Below are 26,770 nucleotides of genomic sequence, written 5' to 3'. Positions count from 1 at the left end.
ATAAGCTCAAAGATAACAAAGTATAAAACTGTAAAACTACCTCTGCTTTACGAAGCAAGCACTTTCTGGATGATCTGCAATGTCTATGAAAATGTTTCAAATTTTGGTGTCTGCTCTGCTGCTTACAGGTAAGTGCATGGCATCTGCCTCATGTCAGTCCCTTTCAGCTTGTTAAATAGGCAGATGGCAAAAAAAAAAAAACAAAACAAACCCACCATACCACCAGAACAGCCCTGATGGGAGATAATTAATGGGAAATCACTGGAGCAGGGACATATGCAAGAGTGGGTGAGCACAAGACTGCATAGCAAAGTCTGTGAAATACAGTCATGATTCTGCTCCTTATGATTACATCAGAATCTATTGCTGCTGATCCTCTCAGGTGTTAGGAGTTGAGAACACTTTTCTAACTGAAAAAGAATCTTACAGGATCTTTCTCAATCTGCTAATATTTTTAAGGGAACTTAGTGCTTTTTCTTTCTTATTTTTTTTTCCTCTCCTATCTCTCCTGGAATCTTTCCTAAATACTGTTCTGCTTTCATCATCATCATCTATTGCATATAAGAAAACACAAAATTAACTCATTTCATAAGTCATTTAATGGTACCTTGGGATGTCTGATTCAAAATTGCTTAAGGGGACCAGCTTTTTATTTATTTATTTTAAGCTCTCATGCTTTCTGGTTATTATACCTTTACAACACCAAAATCAAGAATCACTGTAAAATTTGGAAGAATATGAAAATGGATAGAGAAGGGTTGCAGCACCAGCAGGGCTGAAATAATGCTTTTATCAAACAAGCACACACTGCTACAGTCCATGACCACTTCTTATTCCTTACTAAATTAGAACAAAGTAGGCAGGCATTAAGTGACTGTAGACTTCTTGGGTGATTGCCTGCATCATGGAAAGATGCTCCATTCATGCGCGCATTAAAAGCATTTCTCAGATCTGAGTGCTCAAAGTACTAAGGCAAAAAATGGCGTAGTATTTACAAATATTTAATCACAAATTAATAGCAATATGTTCTATGAATTGGAACCTCTTGCTTTTAGGCCAAAGATTAGGATGAAAAGAGACTCTGCAGGGAAGGAAGGAGATGGAAGGAACCTCTCTCTGTCTTTTTACCACGTTAGAATGCAATTAGATAACTTCCTCTCCCCTTATATGCACTTCCTGATCTGCTGTGCATCAGAGCTTAGACTATTCCTGAGTACTTGTCTGTCTGCTTGAACCTGACCTCCTTCCCATGGAAGTTCCCCTTGGAATTAAATAGGGAGAACAGCATCCTACTGCCCCTCATGTGGCAGACTCTTATCTTTGCTCTGTATCCCTTTTGTCCCTCTCTTTCACAACAGCCTTGTTTGCTCTCCTGGGTTCCTTTCTTTAAAAAGTGAGAACTACTTCTGATTTCTAATGAGCTCTTAAAAGTTTTTATTGATCACTGGCAACAAACAGTCCAGCTTTTTCATTAAATGTGAATCCTTTCAGCAATGGAAAAGGTGGTGGTGAATTAAAACAGAGTCTGCAAGGCTCACTAATGAGAAACTGACACTTCATCACACCTTCAGCTCAGCCACTATAAATCACTCCTCAATATTAGACCACCTCCACACCTCTGGAAACAGGTTTGCAGGGCTGTTTGCTGGCTGTCTTTCTCTGTTCTCTCCATAGTGCAGCAGCAATGGATTGAGGATGGGAAGTAGTGTGCTGGCACTGTGATCACTGTCGAATACTCTCAGATACCTGACTGGAGTATCCTGTTCATTCACTCAAAGTTAAACTGACAGCCATGAGAGGATTTAGGAAGGACCTCTCACTTAGACCCACTGAGCAGGACCTTTTTTTAAAACAAACAAACAAACAAACAAACAAACAACCCTTTATTGCAGGGGGAATAATTCCTTCCCTATTATACAGTAATTTTACTAAAAACACACCTTCTATTTTACCATACCAGACTACTTTCCCAATCTCAGTGTGACCCTGTTGGTATCACCCCAACGTGTTCAGCATGCAATTCTGTGCTATATCTTTAAATTGACTGCCTTTGCTAATAAGGGAACGAGGTATCTCTATGATTGCTAATGACTGAGCTCTCACCTCCAGTTCAAGTTCTGTGCTGTAAAATTAAGAACTACAAAAGAATAAACACCACAGTGCTTTAAAAATAAAGAGACCAAAATTTCAAACCCTATGAGGATTTGCACACTGTTGAAGCATTCAACAGTCACTGACTTTAAATTGTGTACTTGACAAATAGCAGAAAATCTAAGTTTAAAGGACCACTACCTTCCAAGCTCTTCAGGCTTCAACCCATAGCCCATGTGCATGCACACGTGCCTTTTTCACCATTTGCAAAAGTGACATACAAACATTTGAGTTGACCTTAATTGTGCTTTTTGACTAGAAAAGGCAACAAAGGTGGCCTGCAGGATCCAAACATCTACTCCTGCAGCCATTCATTCAAGTACACAAAGTACTGACAGACAACAACACTTTAATTTCCACAGCATCACACAACCTAAAACAGTAGCTCAGTGAAAACAAACCAGGTATTACTGTACTTTACTTTTAGCACTTACATTGTTGCACTGTGGTATGCAGAGTCCTTAGGTTTCACAGAATAAATTGACCAAAAATAAAATAAGAATCTTATTTAGCATTTCCCAGATATTTTAGTTTGTAAAGATGCTTTACATGTGATTGGAAGGTTCTCTAAGACCAAAATCCCCAGACAAAACACAACAGCCCAAAGCCAAGTCCTGGGGTCTGACTTTGTGAGTCACTTTTGAATTTAGACAGCTGAAGCACAGGGTTCTATTCTGGCCCATTCCTAACTTTAAGACACACACCTGAGCTGCAGCATTAGATTTACCTTTTCAAAGTTCCCAACACGTCAGCATCAGCAACCTCAGCAAGGTTGAAGAGCCCAAGGCTGAAGTTTAGCTCTGCTCAGGTGTTGGCTTTAAGTGCTGATAACACTGTCAGCCTTAGCCTGCAAGCTATTTTGACCAGACAATCACCAAAGCTGATAATATGAATTACTAATCTAAAAGTAAGGGAGTCAGAGCAGTTACTGGTGTTTGACATTTAGGTTCCATTGATATATAAATAACTTCAGCAACAGGTTTTCACGTTGTCAGAAACTTGAAATACTCTTCAGAAATCAGAGGGAAATAAATAGCTCCAGTTATATGAAAATGTCCACAGAGTGATTGAAGTGTTGCTAAGGAATATATATATTTTTCCCCATAAATATCACAGCAAATCAGACACAAACCTCTTTTCCCTTTGGTAGATGTACACCAGTAACAGACAGTGGTCCCAAGCCATGACATTGCTCCTCACCATTTAAAAACAGCACTTGATTTTTGATTAAAAGCTGTCTGGGTAGGGGAGGAATACCTTATCCTAAAGCAAGCATACAGATTTGTCATTTTATCATTCAGCACTACCATCAGACATGCAAATGGTGACTTGCCTTCCCTCCCCAAAGACTGCTAAGCATGCAATGGCTCCTACTTCTCAGCTTTCAGAAAGAGGAAAAAAAACAGTAATAAACCGGTTCCTAAATAGGCAAAGGTGCCAAAATTTAATCTCATACTCACATTTTCTCTGTGTGATGAAGTAGAACATGATGCATTCAGCTGGTCAAAAAAGAAATTGCTCTAGGAAGATTTTGCAGTTGCATCCAGCTGAGTGAGTATCTTGCTTTTGAAAAGCTCATCCTTGTACAATAGAGCTCAACTTCTGCTTAAGCCTAGTGTTAAGAGATTTTAATTCAGAATAATTTATGATACATGCAGGTTGATTGCATATTTTAAGTACTATTTTCTTGCTATACTGTAATTCTTTTCATTATTACTATTATTGTTATCTTGGCATTCAAAACTATTTGTCTTTCCCATAATCAATGATTTTGATATTCAACCATATTTAATACACGTTTGCTGTTTTGGCAGGCATGAGAAAAATTTAACACTATTTCTGCTCTCTCAGGTTTGGCATTATACCAGTTCACCCTAATCCAAAGAGAGATACTTGGAAAACATCATAGCAGTAGTTGTTCCCACTGGACAATCTTTTGAGGTGTTGGGACAGACAAAACTACCTGTTGAAGGCAGCAATTACACAAGTTAAGCATCTGCTTGCAAAAAACAGCCTTTTTTTCTTTTTTTTCTTTTCCTCATATTATTTGTTTTTCATAAAAGAATGCTGAGTGAATCTCCAGAGATGTTGAAAGGAGCTGGTACCCCTCTAGCTGGTAACAGCTGATACAGTCCTTGCAACTGTTCTGCATGCATTCCTTCTGTTTTCCCTTTGGACCATTAATCCTTGAAAATGCTTTACAAATAACATTTTTTCTATGAGATAAGATGGAAAAAAATATTGAATGAAAGCATTAATGTACAATGTGTCTCACAGTTCCTAACAGTATGTTAACTTTGTCTCTCTACAATTTGAAATTATTCCTCTTTTTCAGCTCAATTTTATGCCACATGAGCAATTTCATTAACTCTTATCTACCCACCTGCTCCCAAATCCCTCTAGTCTCACACCTAGGTGCTCTGCAGCTATGTTCTCCTGGTTTCTGGGCTACTCTTCCACAAGACTGATTGCTGCCCTTGTGGCCCAGTGTCCCTCAGGGATACTCTTTTTGGTAAACTCAAACACCAAATTCATCCACTGACAGTGAGGCATTAAAAAGGTGATTATACCCAGTTTTGAGAAACTTAAACCAAAGCAAGGCAGATGTTATTTGCTGAAAGTCTATGTGCTTCATTCAAAGGAGATAGTGATAGATCTTGCAGCATCAGAGAGGATGCCTCCCACCTGGTCTTTCAGATCTTTCTCTCACAGCTCTGCAAGAAGTCATTTTCACTGGATACAGATGCAGTCAGAGGAGACTGCATGTCAAGAATGGAAAGCTAACACCCTTAAAACACAACACTCTGTACCAGAGGAGCCAAGGCAATACCTCACTGTCCCACCAGTGCAGCTACAAGCTCACTTTGTGAAGATGCTGGTAGTGGGAAGGAAAACAAAAAAAACTGATCCGCTGAATGATCATTTTTTGTAGCTCACCACAAAGCCAGAAGGCCAAGGCACAGATTGGTGATAAAATCTAGTGTTTAATGGCCCTTACTAACTATATATATATATTTAAACAAAAATGAAGCCTGCTCCAGAGCCAATTGCAAATCCCAGTTCAGTTATCTCAGTCCAGAAATGTAATCATGACTTTACAAAATATTTATTACCAAAAGAACTCCCAAATTCACTAAAGGAAAGTTAACAGCTCATAGATTTTTCTACTGGATAATAGTAAGTTGCCAGAGAAGTAAAGAAATTTGGCATGAGGTTAGTTTTATCTTGCACAGCTCTGGAACAGCACTGTAGCGGCTTAATAGACAAATGAAAGAAATATAACTTTTCTTCCCTAGGCCAAGCTGTTTTTGGCTTGAAAAAAAGCATGTTTTTGGCTATGAAGAGAAACAACAAACGTCCTGCCTCAACATGCTGTTACCTGTAAGCATTCAGCATACATTTTCCTATTTGAAAAGCAGGAGAGTGATCATGTTTGTTGGTGGTCAGCAAAGCAGGCAATAATAACAATGGATTTTATTCTACCCAGCATTGTGCACGAAAGCAAATGTTTGAGGTTCTCAGATTTCCTCCAAGGAAATCATGAATAAGGACATTGCAGAGCCGTCAGTGAGGCAGCAATTTGCCCTGCAAAACCCCTACTGTAAGACACTACACATATGAGTTCAAGTTCTTGGTCCATCTGTACCAACTATAGGCAGGGCATCCTCAGGGGTCCACTTAGACCCATTCAACCAAGTTGCAGCACAATTGTTTACAGATCCCAGCCTCAGTTCAGCTGACTTATCAGTGTTTAAACTTAATTAGCAGCTCATTAAAAATTATAAGTTTCAGACTGAAGTGCTATTTCAGAGCAGCTTAACCCCAAATGAATTTAAGTCTCAAAAACTGGCAACTTACAAAGAAGTCATTTGCTGTACCAAGGCCTTTCATATAAAATTAATGAGGATTTCAGCCTTTTTCCTTGGGCAAAATTGTCATTTTGAGAAGATCTACAAGAAATTCTGCATCTGAGATGACCTTAAAAGTAGTCTAAAGCAAAATGATAGTGAGATGTACAGTATCTTTTCCTTACAAAATAGCTTCCATGCATGCAATTTCTATACTACTACAAATGAGAATAAATACATCTAAATCAGGAATGTAGTTAAATTCATAGGTAAGTTTAGGTTCATTTTCTCAAAGTCCAAACTGGGACTTGTGCAACAACAATCTAAATTGTTCTTTTCTGTCAAAATGTCTTCTGTGAAAGACAAAGTAGTACTGCAGTACGATTGCAAATCTATCAAATTTGATTCAACACAAGATAATAATTTATAGGAGATGCTATATTAATTTAAGACTTAAAAAAGCATACCAAATGAAAGAAAATATTCTGAAGCTCTATAGTAAGACCATCTTGGGATTCTTTTAAATTAATCGCCATTCCAAAGACATTTTTCTTGAGTATAAAATATATTTTTATGTTTGTTTTTAAAGTGCACATTCTAAAAATATTTTTCTAACATTATATATATTGCTCAGTTGCCATTTCAGGTGTCCTTGGAATACCATTTCTGACAGAAGAATCAGCGAATCAATTTATACGACTTAAACGACAAATACCATATTCTCACAGCTACTGGGACCCAAGCAGCAGCCAGAACACATGGGGATACATGGTGGCTGAGCAGGTATTTATTCCATCATCTTGCCGCATCTACTGGAAAGGAAAAAAAATAAGCAAGCAAACCCTGAAGTGCAGGTCTGGGACTGGCAAATAGCAGGAACCCTTTGGGGGCAAGAGAGGAACTTATCTAGTTATCAGACCAAGCAAAATTTTTCCATGGCCACATGTGGTATTCATTCAGTATCAAAGATCTGAATGCTCTTTTCTGTTTTGATCTACTTCAGATTAGTGAATCATGGACAGCTCTGAGAGACACAGCACAATACTACATGGATTTGGGATCTTATTCCTTTGATCCTTCAATTGCCAGGTACAACTCACAGACTCACAATGCATATGCGTACGTAAGTAAAACTGTCTGATACAAGAATGCAGACAGTCACATTTCACTAACATAGTTATAAACCATTTGCTCATATTTATAAGAGGCATCTTGAAAATTTAAAGATTTTTTTCTCACTGACTCAGTTTATTTAAATGAAGTCTTATTATTATTATTATTATTTGTGCTAAGCTCCTTCTTAGGAATGTTTTGAGAGAATTTATTAAAGTCTTGAAGAGTATGTGTCTAAAAGTCCACAAAATATGAATAGCAGCAGTATATCATAAACAGTTGGTTTACAATGCAGATGAAAAGCAATTCCTGAGAAGAAAAATAGAGGGTTAAAAATCCAGCCACAACAAATTTATTTTGGTAACAAAACTGTATTTAACGCAATATATAAGCTTGGCTGAACTAAACAATGAATGAGACATAGCAGTTAGCAAAGCCAGCATTTATACATCAGCACATAACTGCATGAAATAAAGCATCTCAGATCATCACTGAAGAATTATTTATGACTATGCTAGAACATACACATTTTTGGGACATAATTTTTTCAAATTTAGGGAACAAATACTAGATAACTATATTTGATAAGCATATTGCAGAGCACACACATTATTCCCATTGAACATTTTTCATACCAAGATACTTCATTCCTCAGGAAAGGACAGGAGTGGGCAGAAATAATCTAATGTAACTTCAAGCTTCAGTGCTTAAAATAGTATATGAGAAATAACAATATAATTAGTCTGAACTGTACCCACCAATAGGAAAACAGGTAAACTTCATGTACTTTGAATTAAATGTGCTTTGTTTTAAAAACAGTTTTCATTTTGCAAACAGATGAAAATGTTCATTTTAAAATAAGGGATTATCTGAAAAGCACTTTTTATAAGTCAAAACTTGATTTGGAGAGTCTCAGATTGACCTTTATAGGACTGCTCCACCTGAATGCTGCAGAAGCAGCAAAGTGGAAAAAATAGTTAAAGGACACAGTTTCCTTGTTGAGTCTTCAGCCAGCATCCTTGGGCAAATGAGAAGCAGCATCAGGATATTCTCTCACAACTTCAAAAAATGATATGGGTAGCCATGTGCTGGGATGGCAGTGCATTTGTGTTATAACGTGGAATTACCTGAAGTCACTTTACTTAATTTTCTCAGGAAAACAAAACAAAATAAACCGAAACCTGTCTTTTCCATCAGAAAAAATTATTCAGACAGAAAATATCTAACTACCTCTAATTATAAGTTGCCCAATCCATGTGTCTGAGGGCTGTGATCCTGACAGCTGTCAGACATGCTGCAAGAATTATTCCTCTAGAATGATAATCCTCATGATTGCCATATGACAGGATTATAACTAGTTTACAAAAACACATTTGTGGGCACTCCTACAGAAGCACATTTATGATTTCAGAGGGAGATTGGATAAGTCTTGGACTGAAATCAAGTTTACAACACTAGCGTGGCAGCAATTAACATCCAGAACTTTCATGAAGGCATATTGTAGAAACAAAACATAGCCAGAAGTTTTGAAAAACATTTTTGGATAACAAAACAATGATTTTTGACCTCATTGCTCGTGATTATTTGCATTTCTGATGTAACCAAGAAAAGCAAGCCTATAAAACATATGCAGAAATCTGTTTCAGGGGCCACACTTCCAAAAACAAATGTTGCAAATCTGAAGACCAGAGTTGCTGACAGGATCTTGAAATAATTTTGCAGACTTATTTACTAAAACCAATTTATTCCATCTTTTCTAGTGACAACATCTGATGTTAAATGGACATGCTACAACAGCCTGGGACACACCTCCAGCCACAAAGTAGGATGAACAATTAAATCCTACACATCTCATGTCTGGCGGCATAAGGACTTGAAGTGTTATCTACTTGCCACAGATTACTTTCATACCGTGGTCTAAACATCACAGTTCACACACAATCTTTCTCAATGCCACATATTTTGTGTGATGAAGTAGAAGTGAGATGTAAGTCATGGTAAATCGAATAAAGATGTGACAACTTATCAGCCATTAAGTTTTAACAATTAAGTTAAAACAAACAAACATGAGAAGAAAAAAAGCTAATATGTTTGTTTGTTTTTACTAAAAAATTGCTTTTAGGTATTCATTCCTGTGGGGTTTTTTTTGTTGTTGTTGTTTGTTTATTTTTTAACAGAGAGACACATCTTTTTTTCTCAATATTTCATTTTTGCCGCATTTCTGAGAAGAAATTAAAAAATGGAAATTAGTCATGAAGCTGGATAGGAAGCTAAGTATATATTCACTCCAGGTTTGGCTAATAGGAAGAATACACTTCCTACATTTCTAGTGTATTTCCAGTTTTTCAAGAACTGTGGTCAAATAGGAGCTTTAGTATGCATTTCTTTTGTGTATACTTTTCTTCCTGCACTTAAAGTTTTGTACTTGAATGCCAAAAATGACTGAAACTAAACCTGCCAGCATAAGCTGCTTTTCATTAGCTTGTGGGAGTAGGATCTGGTGAAAACATTTATTCACAACTCTTTTCCCAATAAAAAGGGTGATGACAAAAAGTTTTTTTATAGTAAACTCTTGAGCTTTAAGTTTCCCCATTCTTATCCAACTTATTTCAGGACATATTTGGAGGAAGGACTGAGCAGCCACATTTCTTTTGAAGTTATTAATATATTTCTAGCAATCAGAATATTTCTACTGTGGTCAGAATTTCTGCACAGAAAAAGAGGAACTTCTGTGGATGTCTGGCAACCTGAAGGGCAGAATAGGAAGGAAGGCAATTTTTCCCCTAGAGTGCAGGTTCTGTGTATTATGGGTCTGAGGTTCTTTGCTAGTATTACTATATGCTCATAAGAATGAATGTGAAGATAACATTGAATATTTTAAAAAGGAATGTGCATTTTGACTTTCCAGCAATCTCTATCACATTACTAGATACAAAACTATCCTTAGGGTGTTATTAATTTGCCTGCATAGGACAATGGGCCTGAAATTGCCATTATTCATTAACTGAAATGGAAAATTCATTAAATACTTGAAAGAGACAAATGAGGGGGCAAGTTCAGTACGTGCCATGTAGAATTTCATATCTTCAGTCATACCAATTAATTATGAAGCGTTCCTTCAAAGATGAGGGGCAACAAATGACGCTTAGACTGGGAGACAGCAACAGTTATATGCAGAGCCGTGGCCATGCCTTTCTGCTTCCTGTCCTCCCCTGACTTTAGACGAGTCCTGCAGATAACAGAAGCACAGAATTATAGGGGTTGGAAGGGACTTCTAGAGATCGAGTCCAACTCCCTTCCAAAGCAGCTCCCTAGCCCAGGTTGCACAGGTAGGTGTCCTGAACATCTCCAGAGAAGGAGAATCCACCACCTCACTATGCAGCCTGTGCCAGTGCTTCATCACCCTCACTGTGAAGAAGTTCCCACGCAAAGTTGTGCAGAACTTCCTATGCATCAGTTTGTGGCCATTTCCCCTCATTCTATCACGACACACTGCAGAGAAAAGTCCAGCCTCATCCCTTTGCCTCCCACTCCTTAGACATTTATAGTCATGGATCAGATCCCTTCTGAGTCTTCATTTTTCAAGGCTGAACAGACCCAGGTCTCTCAGCCTTTCCTCATGTGGGAGGTGTTCCATGCCCTTTTTCATCTTTGCAGTCTTCTGCTGGACTCTTTTAAGGAGATCCCTGTCTTTTTTGAACTGAGGAGCTCAGAACTGGACACAATACTCTAGGTGAGACCTCACCAGGGAAGAGTAGAGGGGGAGAATCACCTCTCTTGACCTGCTGGTCATGCTCTTTTTAATTCACCCCAGGCTACCATTGGCCTTCTTGGCCACCAGGGCACACTGGTGGCTCATGGCCAACCTGTTGTCCACCAGGACACACAGGTTGCTCTCCTCAGAGCTCCTCTCCAATAGGTAAATCCACAACCTGTACCAGTGCATGCAGTTATTCCTCCCTAGGTGCAAGAATCTACACTTGTTCTTGTTAAACCTCATCTGTTTTCTTTCTGCCCACTTCTCCAGCCTGTCCAGGTTTCACTGAATGGCAGCACAGCCTTCCAGCATATCAGCCATTCTTCCCAGCTGTGTATCATCAGCAAACTTGCTGAGTGTGGACTCCATCCCCTCATCAAGGTCACTAATGAAGATGTTGAACAGGACCAGACCCAGAACTGACCCCTGAGGAACAATGCAAAATACAGGCCTCAACATCCCATTGTTTTCCTCGGTAACAGCATTTCTGTGAGACTGAAGCTTTTCAGTTTGTAGCAAAAATACAAGGTTAAAAAAAAAAAAAAAAGCTATAAGAACCAACCATCCAACCAACAGACCATCTGCCCTATCTGGCTGCACAATTTGCTGATCTCACAAGCAGCTATTGTGCATCACTCCAAGCCACTTGTGCAGCACTCTGAAGGGTTGTCGTTTTCAGCCCTGCTAATCAGTGTTGTTGCTGCCAAGGCATGGGTTTGGGATCTGCTTGAAAATTGCCTTCATGGCCACATGATAAGTTAAACCAAAATCAAGGTTAGCTCAGGAAGTGATTTGGAGATGGACAATAGACATCCCCAGACTGCGGGTGACGAAGTCCACCAGTGAGGTGGAAGGTAAAACACAGTGCATCTTACCTCATTTACTGTCAGCTGGTGAGTTAACGGACTGATCTTTATGAGCCATTTTATGGTTGTCAGAGCAATAAAATTAGACTATCCACTGCCTTAAGTCTAGTGCCACGAGGACAGTCTTACATAAGGCTGGCTTTGTGACCAAAATGTCAAACAAAGCCAGGGGATGCAATTTGATGGTTCTGTTGTACTTAGACATGACTAATTCCTTTAAAGAAGTTGTTCTGAAAGCCAGAGCTGCAATCTGCAAAGCTGTAGCTTCAAGCTAATGTCACTAATTCAGATAATTAGTCTTGCTGAATTAAATGGGAAGAATTGTGCACGCATGAGTAGCAGTGGAATATGAGGTGCTTATTTCACGTTATCAAAATACATGCCACTCATGACAATGAGCAAATGATTTTCACAGGCACTGAATATAAAAATTTTTCTTCTGCTTTTTATTAAGAATTAGAAAGAAAAAAAAAGTATTGTCTGAGTTTGCTTCCCTTAATTTAGCTTCATGGAGTCTTTCAGCCATTCAGCCTATGCAACTTCGAACCCTTCATTACTACCTTTCTCCATGTCTTCATTTTGCCACCTACAGTTCTTCCCTCTTTGCTATTTTCACACAGCATAGATACACATACAATTTCTTATTGATGGCAAATCCAAAGAACTTGCCTAAAAGAAAGAGAATTTCAAGTGCAGCTCTGCTGATTATGGGAATGGAAATACAAGACTTAGGGCACAGGATCTATGCAACTGGTGCACAGTAGAGCAATCACTTTTAGAGCCCAGAAGGTTTGTGTCTGAGAAGGTGAACTGCTGCTCTGCAAAAGCTGCAGAACCTCTGGGTAATTTCTGAATACTCCAGTTTATGGAAGTCCTGGGGGAGAGGATGAGTGGGTGGTGAGAAAGCTGCATTCAGACCTGTCTCTGTACAGACATTAGCTGGATGAGCGCAAGAGAATTTCTGCCAGATGGTCCTGAGCTTCCAATTCTTTTCTGAGGGATGCCAGTATGATGTCTTTCTATGATCAATAGAAGTACACAAATCAAGATAACTGGGTGCCTCACACTTGATTGCTTCCTCCAGAAGGTTTTCCCCAGCTGCAGCACTTAGGGGGGATTTGTCCTATAGGGGCACTCAAGGGCCAAGTCGGGCCTGAATTATGCTGTAGCTCCTTTCTTAGAGTACATGCCTGCTCCCTCAGATACTTGGATCCCCAATTTTACCTACTTTAACCATAACAAACGTCTTTGTGATCTCTGCTAGTTCAACTCGTTGAACTAGAAACAGCCCACAGATTAAAAAGTTACTGTTCTTGGAGGTGGGAGATAAACACATGCAGTAACAAGACAACATGACTGTAGGAGCCTTGCTCCGTTGGAGAGCCAGATGGAAGACACAAGATTTATCTGATGCAACAGAGAAGCGGTCTCCAATAATGATAATAAAAGATTAATACTTCCTGGCCTTTCTTTTAAAGATACAAGATATTTCAACCAAGAAACCATTTTAAACAAAGCAAACAGGAATAGTTGCACAACCCAAGCAACCTGTGTATAACCCACTTTACAAATGCTGAAGGAGAGATAAATACAAAGAAACATTGCTTTCTTTAACCTCAGGGGAACAAACAAGTAACAGTATATAGAGGTAATGAGAAAATCATTGGTTTTAGGAGCTGACATGTTTTCTACAAACAAGTGGCATTTCCAGAACAAGTGGCATTTGGTTTTCAATCTACATTCTACACATTACTTCATTGCTATGGTAATTCTTATGATTGAACTTGGCCTCAAACAATTTTAATGCAAAGGACTTTTGAGCTTGTATCACACTGCTTTTATGTACTCATTTTGCATTTGATCTTCTGTTGTCTTAATTTAAACCAAAACAGCTGAGGCAAAGTATTTACCTAATCTACACCTGCTGCTGTAATTTTCAGTACCAGCAAAAGCAAGCAGTGTTCAAAGTGAATTTATGTTGGCTGATTGAACATACAAACCACCCACCCAAGGCAGGTGCATAACCACTCAACGTAGAGTGAAAAATAAATTATTACTGTTTTGAGTCATTTGTAGGAAGCAATGAGATGAGTAGCTAGAACATAAAGATAGGAAATTATTCACTATAGATAAGTTCAGACAGGAAAATAAGTAAGCATTTTTTGCCTGTGATTATCAGTATAAGAAAACCACAAGCATCAGTAACTAACTTTCTGTCCCAACAGCTGTTGAAGAGATCTGTATTTCAAATACACTGTATGTTATTAGACTCATGGAGTCTACTTTTCCTGCTTTACAACAGCAACAGGTAGGCTCAGTACTGCAGCTGGCTATCTCGGGGGGTGAAACAAGTACTCACTGTCTACAGTAGTATGAAGCTACCCCTCACCTGCCATGGGGAGCAAGCTTTCCCAGTGTCATTGTCAGTCCAGGCATGGGAAAGCAGGAAGGACAGGAACCATCACTTCAGCCTTCTTGACCTACCTGCTGTAATCAGCTGGTCAACTTGGAGTGACACTTCTTTTTCAACTGCCACCTCCTAGCTACACAACACTGCTGAATTGATTTCATGCCAGTCACTGTCTCCTTATGGGACTGAATAAGCATGTGAGATCCTGTCAGAGTAATTCAAATATGTCCCGGTTGTGATTGAAAGCTGCTGTGCAGTGGGGAGCTAGTTCAGGGAGGGCTTAAAAAACATCCTTACAATTGCCGTCAATACTTTTACCATAAATCCAAATCCTGACTGTGAAAAGTGCCATGAGAAAGCTGACTGCCTAGCATCCTCAAATGCAGGTAGAGCTGCTCAAGGAGAAGAAAATAACCATAAGCTAAAATATATATATATATAACTATGGTGCTTGGTGGTGGCTGCTCACCACTGCAAAGTGATGAGGCAGTTACTAGAAGAATGAATTTTAAAGGAATTTTCTCTGTAAAATTGTTGTCAGTCAAGTAAGAACTAACCTTTGTACAAGCTTTTATACGTGTATCCTTAGATATAGCATGTATGTACTTTTATCTGGATCAGGGTGATCATCCTTGAAACTGTTAATGTGATTAAATTGAGGAATTCTTAGTTACAATACAATGACGTCACTTGTTTAGGAAGAAAGAAGTATCTTTAGAAAACATGTAGTTGATTAGTACGTCTAGCTAGCCTGCAGGTACGGAGATAAGCCCTATCTTTCACTGACCAGTTGAAGGCTGGAGGCTGTACTGGGGTAGTGGTCAAGCAATAAACATATGCATAAAAAGTACCATGAAAATCCAGGGGTATGCTAGCTTTGTGGAAGAATGACTAGCACCCAAATATTTGTAACTTTGCAGTAAGTCAGTATCTTGAGCGCGAGATGAGCTTACTGCACACTGCACAGTGAATCTGCCTTTCAGACCACAATATCAGTCATTAATTGGATGAACTCTGCACAGGATATAATTAAGTGCCACTAATTCTTACTGTCTTTGCTCCAGTATTTTTGTAGTATTACCATTCATGTGGAGCTCAGATAGGAGGCTGTGTGCTGACAGATCTACCACAAGCTTTCTGATGGTTTGGGTCTGATACCTCCCCCAAGTTACCCCACAGAGAGGATACAGCAAGGCTTTTGTCATAAAAAACAGTTACTATTACATTATACCAAAGCTACCCACTTGTGGTTTTGACTTTTAATATGATTACAGAAAGGAGAAAAAGTCTTTGTAAACATAACAGCTAAACTAAGGGGAAAAACAAAAACAAACAAACAAACAAAAAACCCCAAACATACTTTTTACTTGTATGTCACTTGAGATAATTACCTTTTTTAAAGCATAGAGACAATTCAGCTAGAGCCATTATACATGGTGGACTAAGGAAATCATTTTTCTACGAGATAATAATCTCTCTTTTCGTTACTCACAGTTCCTTACTCTTTCTCATCTCTGCCCCAGGCTAAGGTCTATTCTCATTCCCTCAATAATTGCCACAGGATTAGATCTCAACAAGGCACATCCATAGGTACTATTTTTAGCAACCACAGGTTACTCTGTGCCTCACTAAAGCGTTCAGGGTTCCTCGATCTGCCAAGGTCAGCAGTGTCAGGAACAACATACCCAGCAACAATTACTAAGAAAATCATGAAAAAGTGCTTTTCCTTAAAACAAGGGACTTTATCATCAGGATGTGCTGCTTTGAAACCAGGAATGAATGTTGAAAGATCTTCAGAGAATCTATAGTCTGCCTTCTGCCTCTTTTCTACAGTAAATGATTCAAATCTACATTGCTGATGGGAGCAACAGCAACAAAGTGCAGGAAGGAAAATGGAATTATTTGAGATGGGCACAGCCTTATATTCCAAGTCTAAATTCACACTTAACATCGCCTGCCTAAAAGTGAGGGGGCATGTGAGTACACGCCATGAAGAAGCCAGCACACCCTCTTAAGATCAACTTCTTGAATAAGACCTAATGATTAAGCAGAGATTAAAACTCAAGTGTGATGCTTCATCTGCTTTGCAGCTGGTTGATTAGAAGAAATGATGACTCCCAGGAGAACCAGAAACAGATAACTACATTTGTCTCTGAAACTCATTGGGATAGCTTGGGCCAGCCAAGTTTTATCTGAGTTTTTTTCAAGTTGAACTAATCTGCTCTGAAATCTGCCAGCTCAAAGCTGCTGCCACTATTAGCCTGGAAGGGGATCTCTGAGAGAAACACTTTGAAATTGTCAGTTTTGGTTCTGAGAAGCGACTGAAAGCAGCTCATCTATGCCAATAAGTTGTCTGGCAAAGGATTAAACCTGTCCTTTGAATTTGACCCTGATACGAGTGATATGTCATCTTCTGCAAGATTTGTAGCATCAGGATGGCACTGAAGAGTACAAACATGAATTTCATGTATGTCTAGTACAAGATCATACCCCATGTAACAACACTACCAAGCATTATATCCCATGAAAATAGTTAATTATAACTCTTCCTGTCTCATTATCTTCTGACAGAGCTGATATTAACTTGTGACTGTACGACACAGTTGTAGAAAGAATCCTTGAGGACAGGCGATAATAAGGTGCTCCAAAAGTAATGCCTCATATTTATTTCCATGGAAACTACAACCAATACAAAAAGTACATTAATATTCTTTAATAGAACAAATTCTCAGCTACAAAATATTTTTTTTCAACATAAGCACCACCCTTATCTATGTTTTTTTTGCCTGTGATGAACATCAAAATCTCTACCAGAGGAAGTGGCCCACTGCCACCACTGCTGAAATGCACCATCCAACACCTGACTGCGCTCACATCCACTGTTTGTTCTCCAGAAATGCTCAGTAAGCATTGAAGAATATCTCTGGATGCTATTTTTACTGCATGGAAGAATTCATTGACACACCTTTGCTTCGTACACACTTCCACATCGGATGTCATTCTGTCAGAGTGCCTCTCAGCTGCCACCTGTTGCATGACAACAAAACAAGGGAATACTGGTGGGAAGGTTCTATATCTACTGCCATATCACTAGTGTCCATCTCTGAAGTTGTGAGCCAACATAATAAAACTGGAGGTATTATTTTCAGATATGTATGTGTGTGTGTGCATACACACACACACAAATTCTTTTCCTATCTGTTGCTTAAAATCACATCGAAATCATGTTAGATGGAAGTTACTACTAAAGAGTAGTGAACATATATAATTATGGAAGTTTCTCAACAGCACAAAAGTTTATTGTGAAGACACAGCGAGAACATGATTTTCCAGAAACAGGTTGAAAACTGTAATGGAACTAAAAAGTAGCAATGATATCTGAATATTTTTTCTGTATGAACGAACTCCCTGCTAAAGTGATATGCAGCCCTAATCTGTGCTTCCAGAAGTCATTAACAGCAGTTGCATGGATACTTCAACAGTAGAAGGAACAGAGAGAGATTAACTCAGGCAAAGATTGGACAAACAGAACAAAAATAACATTACAATAGAAAGATGGATTAATAGGCTAGCAGTGTACTCATAGCCTGAAAAATTCAGCTTTTCACTTTCATCTCTGTCCTGGGCTCAGAGTCAATGAACAAGGTTTGAAAATTTTCAGACAAATCAAATTTAAGATACTTTTTTTTGTGTCTGTGTGGTTTACATACTTATAGAGAATATGGAATCATTTTACTGTCGAGTGCCTAGCTGTGAATTTTGCTACCTATCATGTAGCATTGTCTTTACTTCTAATTGGAATGAACACAACTCCAGGTGAGCACAGCACTCCTATTCACTGCATCTAGCAGCAAAAAAAAAAAAAACCAATAAAAATTCACAGTCCACAAGTATTCATTCTTGTGTACTCATGCATTTTGAGCTAAAAGTTCATTGAAAGTGAGAATGACAGCAGACCGTTTGAATTTATACTTAGATATGCATAAATGCCGATCTAATTTAACTGAATTCCCTGCAATGTTCCAGTAGAGCCACTTTCTAGCAGAAGTCCACAGCTGCCACACTTAGCCCACTTACTTTCTTTGAGCACTTTTCAAAGCACATAATAGTCAAAAGGCTATGAAGTCATACTAATAGCGCAGCATATCATTCAAAATTCCAAAGGAGTGGCTTAAAATTGACATTATTTCTAGTGGTTCTGTATCTGTTATCTAAGTTTAAAGAGCAAGTAGGTGTGGGAAGGTTGCACAAGAGAGCAAGGCCACAGCAGTGTCTTCCCACAGAGACTATTCCAGCAAACACCAGTGTACTCAGCAAGCTCAGTTCTGTATAGATGAAATCTCTGCAAATATCTAAACAATGCTCTATTCTCTTTGGTGAACATCTGGTTCCAGCAAAACAACCTTAAATTAAAATTGCAAAATGTCCTTGTAAAATAACCTCCCAACACCAGTGGTTCTCAAGCTTACAGTGGCTTCTGGACAGAGTTTTGTTTTGTACTATAAAATTCCAGCTCATTAACTACACAACTGGCTGCTTCTTACTCTGTGTAGTGTACAACTGACAGAGTTCCTTCACAAAGGAGCCCTGAGTTTTAAAAATTACTAGGAAGACTCAATAGTTATTTCGTATTAAATAACCATCTGTTTGGAAAGAAGCTCAACTGCATTTCATCCTCTGAAACCTCAATCTAAATTCTAATATACGGCCCAACATCACCTCAGAAGCCTAAATTACCATTGTGTCCAATCTCAAGAGTTTGTAATGAGCTGCATGTACCTGTTCAGTTTAGAGGTTTGGACAAGTGCCCTGGTGACTTTTTTGAACAAATATTCAGCAGAAAAGTCAGCTTATAGTGACATTTCATATTGAAAGATTAATGCTGAAGTGTCTGGGAAGACAGCTCTCCTGAGCCGGAGTAAATTTTGGTAACTCAAGGAATTGTCAGTAGATTTGCAACAGTTTCCCTTTCTCCAAACTTTATTTCTATAAACATCTACTCTTGTGTTTACTGTTTTGAATGTAGCAGCCAAGCTCTTTGGTTTAGAGGTTGCTTTAATCTGGCTTGCATGGAAAATTTTTGCTAGCTAGTGGGTGAGATCGAAGATGTTTCTCACTGAAAGAAAAATGCAAAGGTAGGGAGAAGCCCAGGAGAAGAGTGCGGTGAGAGGGGGGGAAGGAGAAGAGGGCCTGCATTACAGGAAATCCCTTTTTTCTGTGATTTGAAAGGAAGAAAATGAGACCGTAAAGTCTGGGGAAGCTCTTGCAGCCTTCCTGAGATGCCTGTCTTGAGGAAGGTCTACCCACAGCTGGGGAAAGTTCAGAAGCCACCTGCAAGCAAAGAGGGAGGTGACCAAAGGTTCTGATGAGAAGAGCCTTATAAAAAGAATAGCTAAGGAACAAGAGAGGCTCAGAGATAATAAAGCTAGAAAGCTCAGGTGGTGAATGAGCATAGAAGGTGTTGTTCAGGTAAAAGTAATGCTATAAAAGGAGTCTCATGTACCATCAGATTAATAACTTCTCTACCATATGGTCTCAAGGATGAGAAGAATGAACTAATTCTAGCTTTCTTGTCTCCCATGTTACAACATACACCTGCTTGTTTTTACTTTACCACTATTTCTTCAAAATAAAACTACATTAACAGTGTTTGTCGCTCAGAAGTGAGAAGAATGAGTTTCAGGTGTTACAATATCAGCAAAGCAGGACAACTTCTTATTCCTTATGTGTGACCATCTGGGGTAGCACCACAGCATAAATGAAACAAACACCTATCGCTTTACCTTTGTAGGTTGCCATCGGTATGCCCTTTTCTAGTTGTTGATTCAGTGGAAGCTCAGGAGTCTGAGGACACGATGTTCTTCATACTCCCCCCTTTGGTTCCATAGTAAAATGGAAGACAGATCCAAGTTAAATTTGCTTCAGTTTCCTTAAAATCCACACACAAAAGGCTCCAAAAACACCTTAAATAATATATTTATTATCGTGCTGGTAGTCTTCTAGTAAATATATTTGACTATGATGAAACTGAAAAAAAATAAGAGAAACAACCAAATTAAAAGGCTTAGAAAAATCCGCCTCTTCTAAAACGTCTAGATTTTGGACTAATGCCCTTTTCATCCTGACAGGGACATCAATATCAAGCCCTCTTGCATTTGAATTCCCCTTCACTCATTCTTTTTTAAGCTAGTGAAACAGCCGTAGCCTTTGGCTTTTAATTTTACACCAGCTCAAAGCGAGACTCAGAGTTTCTTTTGACTGCAGCCTGGCTGCAGTCTGCCACAGTTCAACAGCTCCCCGACAGCAGGGCCGTGCCCGAGCCCTTTAAAGCCTTCACAGTTTAAAGTTCTCTAATGCAGAGCACTGTTTTCCAGGAAACTGGTAATTGGTTTGCACACTACCCCCTTCTTTCCTCCTGCCTCTTATGACTCAACATAAGTGCTTTTGGCTTTTTATGTGTGTGGATTTTTATTTTAGATCATTTTTGGTGGTTTTCTTTCTTTTTTTTTTTCCCCTCACTAAAGGTGAACACAGGGAAAGCTAAGCAATTCAGTCACCCAGCAGTGTGCTTACCATTACACCAGCAATGATTACAGTGCATCACTGCACTGCTCTCTACCCTCAGTGGGATTAACAGAAGGAAGCAAGTCTGCTGAAAAGAGATCACAGAGGAGACTCCTGGCTTTATCCAAGAAGGGTTTAGGTCATGCTCTGGGGGTTATGCACTTGGCCATGGGTGCTGCCTTCCTGATGGGACGAAAACAAAGGGAGTTAGAAAGCGGTGTCATCCTGCACCGAGACTTGGTCTGCTGCTTGAACTTGGGCAGTGTTATTGGTTTTCACTTTCTTGCTAGCCTCAAATGGAATGGACTATTTGTAAGCTTGGGCAGACCAAATCAAGGTGTTTGTTTTTTAAAGTAGGGGCAGAATGTTCGCAGTCTCCCATTGTGACCTACAACTTGCCAGGAGAGAAGAGGGAGAAGCCATCCTAAGGCTCTGCTACTAGCCCAGGGATGTACTACTTTAAAACTTTAGCATTATCCTCCTTCGGAAATCTGACAAGCCCCAACACTTAGTTCACAGAAAACAGTTCCACCTCAAAATCGCTTCTTGAGAGAATAGCTATGGCAGAGAGCAAACTTCTCATTTCTTTTTACACCTCCCACATAGAAGTGTCAGAAGGGTACTGCCAAAGCATATTCTATGATGACTGGCAACTCATTTGCAAGCCAAGAGAAGGAAATGTGTAAGAAATTGTAAACTGAAATCTTGTCATTCTTTGCCTTTAAAAAGTTTCTAAATGATGGTAGCAGCTTTTAACAGAGTTTGAAGAAGAGAGCAACACTGTAGAGGTTCTGTTCTACTCTGCTACTTAACATACATGCAAAACAGTTTGAATATATCACGCACAGGTAAAATTTAATTAACAAACACTGGGTTATTGTTATGGTTTTATGATTTTTGTTGTATTATTGATATTCCACATCATAACATCATGTGGTGTATTGGGAGTTAAAGAGTTAATGCTATGGTGTAGTGGTTAGGAGCCGGTGCTTGCACGGCCGTGGCCCAGGTTCGATTCCCGGTCAGGTATACCCAGAACGGAGCTAGAGCATTAACTCTAACTCCCAATACACCACCTGATGTTATGATGTGGAATATCAATAATACAACAAAAATCATAAAACCATAACAGTCATTACCTAAGACTGCAGTTTTACACACCACCTATCCTGTTTAGAAAACGATTATATTTCTTCTACAATTTAAGTGCTATTTGTATACACTCCTATCATCAAATTGTCAAAAGCTAATGCTTCAGGTGAAGAAAGTATCCATTACCATTCTTCACTGATAACCTAATTGGTCTTATCAATCTTTTTCTCTTTTCATTTTCATTTTTAAAGAGAAAAAAGCAACATAGATTTGTATCTCTATTCATACTTCTTCCTGTCGATATGCAAATTTCTCATGTACAAAAGAAAGAGTGGTTGTTATCTAAGCTTTAAGTTATTCTTTCTAGAAACCATTTTATATTTGAGGGCAAGACTATTTTCTTAACTCACCTGTAGTAAAGGGCAATATCTACCATCTAGAGATGAAGGCAGAGACAATGAGACTTACGTCAACATCCTTTGTTCAAATCCCATTTGATAGTGATGAAAATGATGAAAAGATGTCACTTAATGATCTCCCTACATTAAATGAGTTCATGATAAGACAGTTGCTGAGCAGGAGCGTAAAACAGAAAAGCTTTTCTTATACATATGGTAGCTCCAGCTGCAGTTCTTCTGCAGATAAACAGAATACCCATGATATCAGCTCAGAGAAATAAATCAGCCCATGCTATATTTTGAAGGGCTCAATCAATCAAAGAAAAAAATCCCACAAACTCCTTTTCCCCTCTTCACTGCCACCATAAGTAGAAACTTTAGATACATAATTCCTCCAACAAACCCCATTTATATGCCAGAGAAACAGCAAGTCCTCCTTACTTCACAGTATAATGTTCTCAAACAACAGTGGAAAAAACAGAGAACTCAAATTACTCACTCAATTTACTCAGGTCATTCCAGAGTTAAGTTCATGATGCCTTGTCTCTTCTGGAAGGTCACTTCATCTCCAGGCTCTCATCGAGTCCACTCTCCAGCTCCTGGAGCTCTTTGCAGGAACAGTTACAAACCCCCCGCAGGCACAAAGATTTGTTTCACCGAACCATGGCTTGCAGGGATATGGCTTCAGCAACATATTTTTAGGTATACCTATGTAATGAAGCTACAGGTGAAGAAAGTGAAGCTGTGCTTGGTACAAGCTACTCCTGGCTTTGAAGAAGTTAGGAAGATTTTTTGACATAGCTGAGTAACTGTAGAGCACGTTATTCAAAAGCAGAAACAGGGATGAACCATTCCCTCATCTTTGCCTAATTCCCCTGCACATCAGAACATGTGAAAAAATGTAGTAATTAATATTGAATGAAGAGCTCCAAATTACTAGCTAGTCTGTGCCACTTTTCAGATGCTGGAGGAGACAAACCATGAAGCATACTTCCATACGCAGCCAGAGGTGCTCATTATAGGTGGCTCATTATTTTTGGTCCCTTACACCAAATCCTGCTGGAAACAGGCCTAACTGAAACCCAAAAAAAAACACAGGAAGCGTCAGGTGTTTGAGGATATGAATAACAACCAAACTATTGCTCTGACAATGGCCGCTCTACATTTGTTTTGTCTTTCCTACAGGATTTATTTTTTAAATGATTTCTTTTCAGGTTTGGCTTATACATCTGACTGCAACCAGAGAATTTCAGCTCAAAAATTTACATATGCTTAGTACTTTTAAGCTTTCCCCCATGAGGCATTCTTTGGCATAAGATGCAGAGAAGAAAAAAAATGACTCCAATTACTGAAGAACTGCTTTAAGTTTGTTATTTTTACTGTGCAGATCTGCTCCCTGTTAACCATCATGCTAGCAAACTGACACAATGAGAAATCCCACCCTTACTTTTTTTTTTTCTCCAGATTGCCAGTTAACTGAGGCCACATTGCAGTGGGAAGGGGGCTGGTTCTTCTTGCCCACCCATTGCCCTAAGAAAACATGAAGAGGAAATCAGTCCCACCCTAATCCCACTGCCATGTGAGTTTTTACAGGTGGTATCAATTAGGGCAGAATTTGGCCTGTGGAAAACGTTCAGCTGCACGTAGCAGAGAAATCCACTAGTTTGGCTCAAGGCTCTCCCAGGAAATTTTGTAAAGCTGGCTGCAGAAAGGCTTGGTGTTATGACAGAGAATAAGCTATTTATTTCTTTTCCATGTGAACTAAACACTGTTGGTCTGTATATGGGATGTGGCTAGCATCTTCATAGCAGCCTGTATAGTACTTTGTATTGGATTTGTAGCAACACCTCTTTGTCACAGTCATTTTTCTAGGACATAGGTACATACCTCACAACTGTCCTATTCCCTTTTCCAGAAGAACATCATGGAGGTATATGCTATGGCTGTCCTGCCTGTGTATGGGCTTCTCTTCTCCATGGCATATTAAAGGAGATGGATCACAGCATCAGCTCATCTGTGACAACTTTTCATAAATAGTGAGGAATTGAGCCATGTGGAGTGGCACAGAGAGTGAACAGGCTGGTGTAAATCCTCTCCTATTTGCTCTTCATCAAGAAAAGAAAAACAAACTGGGCAAACATGCACCCAAGAGCATCTAGATAATAAAAGCTCAAAAGAATTAGCAGTGCTTCGTGTATGCTGTGCGTAAGCACAAGGACAATTACTTCAGCAAGATTGGCACAGAGTAACTTGAAGCACGATAAACCACTCTGTGCATCTTGCAGTCAGCAATGGCTCTGGTTGCAAACAAGGCTTTCAGCTCATGAGAACTTTTCCTAAGGCTTCAGTGAGACAGTAGCTCAACCATCAACATCCCTGCTCATTTCAAGGGGCACTGCTTCACAAGTCCTCAGTGATGCTTTAGATAGTGTTTCTAGGCTTTTCCCTTTTCTAGTGCTTATTGAAGGACTGAAAGATTTACAGTGGCACTTGATTAACAGTGGAAAGGATGATAAAGGATATATAAATCAAGGAGAGAAAGACTTCAAAGACTGGTTAGTGTTGTAAAGAAGCATGCTTCCGTGATGGGGATGCCAATACTCGATGTTCCATTGAAGAAGTGATTTGAAAGTTTGAAGGACAGCTTCTAATACTTCAAAACCAACTACTATAGAATAATAATTTTAGAAACAAATAGAAAGAAGTGATTTTTAGGGACAGATGCTCTTACCAGCAACTAATCAACCTGCTTCTGTCATATCACATGGAAAACAATCTAATAACACCAAAATCTATGTCTTCCATTTTTTAAATCTCTATTTCCCATGTTATGTTCTCACATTGGTATTCAAATAATTTCTGTGCCCCCCACACTCACAAAGAACCCACAAGGATGATTGGAAAGAGCTGTACAAATTGCTTTTTAAAATAAATATTTGAAAAAACCACATATCTTGTTAGTTTTCTTTAATACATGCAGAATTATCCTCATATATATTACATTGTTAATAATTGCACTACAATAGTAAATAATGTCATCTTCAGTTGCATAAATCCATTTTTTCCAGCATTCTGTTGCTGGTGATATGATTCCTAAATTCTCTTTCTGATAAAGCACTACTCTTTATTCAGAACAGGAGAAGGAAATTTATAAAAGTTTCCATTTAAAAACCACATTCTGTCTGGATAGAGTCTCTCACTAATAGTTCCAGAGCCAAAGGAAACAAACAAACTAACAAACAAAAGATCTGTCCAGATGCTTTCACTTTTATATTGGCATCAAGAAAATAATAATTTATTGCTCACACCACCCAACTGCAGCTTCTTAAAGCCAGACACTTGGTTATCTCATCAGGTGATAGTGTTTTTATGCCTGGGAGGCACAAGTGCTCATCCTTACTAACTATCTTGCACTTGTTGATTGGAGTCACCCTTACGTACTTTCAGATTGCCACTGTATTTTGGTATGAGTATCAGCTTCCAAAATCTTGAAGTGTCCTTTTCTTGTGTGTTGTTCACTACCTGTAGCTGCTCCTTTTTCAACATCAGCTTGATAGTGTCATGCCAGGCAAACAACAGCAAAATATAATTTCAGGAACAATACTGCCTTGACCAGTAAAGAAAAGGAACTGCAATAGATCTCAATGACCCTTTTCTGTTTCTGATTCTGAATGCTGTGAAGTTATAATGCCAACACTGAACTGTCCTGAATTGAATGAAGTCAAGATAATTCAAGGACAAAAACTTGTTTGTGGCCAATATAGATATTTGCAATCTTCTCAGCAGTTCTTTAAAAATCTCATTACAAGACGAACAGGCTATTTTGTGGTGTTGCTACAGTCTCCGAATTTCTTCATTGTTCCATTATGTGTTCTGACAGAGATGGGTCACCTGCAGATGAAACTACAGAACTTTACAGGATAAAAGATATTAAAAAATATAATTATTTGGTCAGTTTATTTACTGAAAAATCACTCCTGCCCAGAATTTTAAATCTTGATTTTACTCTAAACCAGGAACAGTATATGTAGGGCTCCAGTGAGTTCTGTAACATTACAAGAGCCTTCTCGCTACTTTTAATTAAAATCCAGTGTTACTGCTTGACATTATAGTTTGTTGAAGATGATGGGTAAGCTAGAATGTATAGTGTGTGATTTCTTTCTGCCTTTTCCACTCCTTGTTACAGCTACAAATATCCCACTAAGAAGCAAACTATCAAAGTTTCAGTTCAAAATAAATTGCTGGGCTTCATATTCTGTATCTAGACCAAAATAAAAATCTAAAAAACAATTGAAAACAAACTTTTTGATTACAAAATGATATTGTCTTTCATTCTATAAACAGCAGAATTACATTAAAGGAAAAAAGGTGGCTAATTTTCCAGCTATCACACAAGCATTCAGAGCTTGTTTTTAGTGCTATATTCAGGGAGGGATTTCATATGTTTCCTTTGGCCATATTTCTAAGGAAAAGACTACAGTTCAGTTGAGAAAAACGACTTGTGAGCCCTTTGGGAGAGAATAGTAAACCTTTTGCACTACAGAAGAATGGCTTTTGCATATAAGCTTAAA

General features: G+C 38.8%; 2 protein-coding genes across 4 annotated transcripts in view; both read left to right on the top strand.

The window, feature by feature from the left end:
* HHLA2 (HHLA2 member of B7 family) overlaps nucleotides 1–669 on the top strand; it is a 296,207-nt gene extending 295,538 nt beyond the window's left edge. Inside the window, 1 exon segment of the mRNA XM_065743283.1 lies at nucleotides 646–669. The gene's annotated coding sequence lies outside the window, so the exon portion shown is untranslated.
* Nucleotides 35–9,267, top strand: CUNH3orf85 (chromosome unknown C3orf85 homolog). 3 transcript variants are annotated; one of them, XM_065741985.1, is made up of 4 exons: nucleotides 35–128; nucleotides 6,634–6,782; nucleotides 7,003–7,088; nucleotides 8,873–9,267. In XM_065741985.1, exons 1-4 carry the CDS (start codon nucleotides 80–82, stop codon nucleotides 8,883–8,885), a joined length of 297 nt encoding a protein of 98 aa, XP_065598057.1. In that variant the 5' UTR covers nucleotides 35–79; the 3' UTR covers nucleotides 8,886–9,267. The 3 variants fall into 3 exon arrangements, with proteins under 3 accessions (XP_065598057.1, XP_065598055.1, XP_065598056.1); XM_065741983.1 differs by having other exon boundaries at nucleotides 7,003–7,118; XM_065741984.1 differs by having other exon boundaries at nucleotides 7,003–7,122.
* The last annotated feature ends 17,503 nt before the right edge of the window (nucleotides 9,268–26,770 follow it).

Source organism: Cyrtonyx montezumae, unplaced genomic scaffold (assembly GCF_038088225.1).
Source record: "Cyrtonyx montezumae isolate F1298 unplaced genomic scaffold, pur_monq_1.0 scaffold_3, whole genome shotgun sequence".
Lineage (NCBI taxonomy): Eukaryota > Metazoa > Chordata > Aves > Galliformes > Odontophoridae > Cyrtonyx > Cyrtonyx montezumae.
Note: the sequence above shows the minus strand (reverse complement) of the source record. Positions and strands in the feature narration are given on the sequence as shown.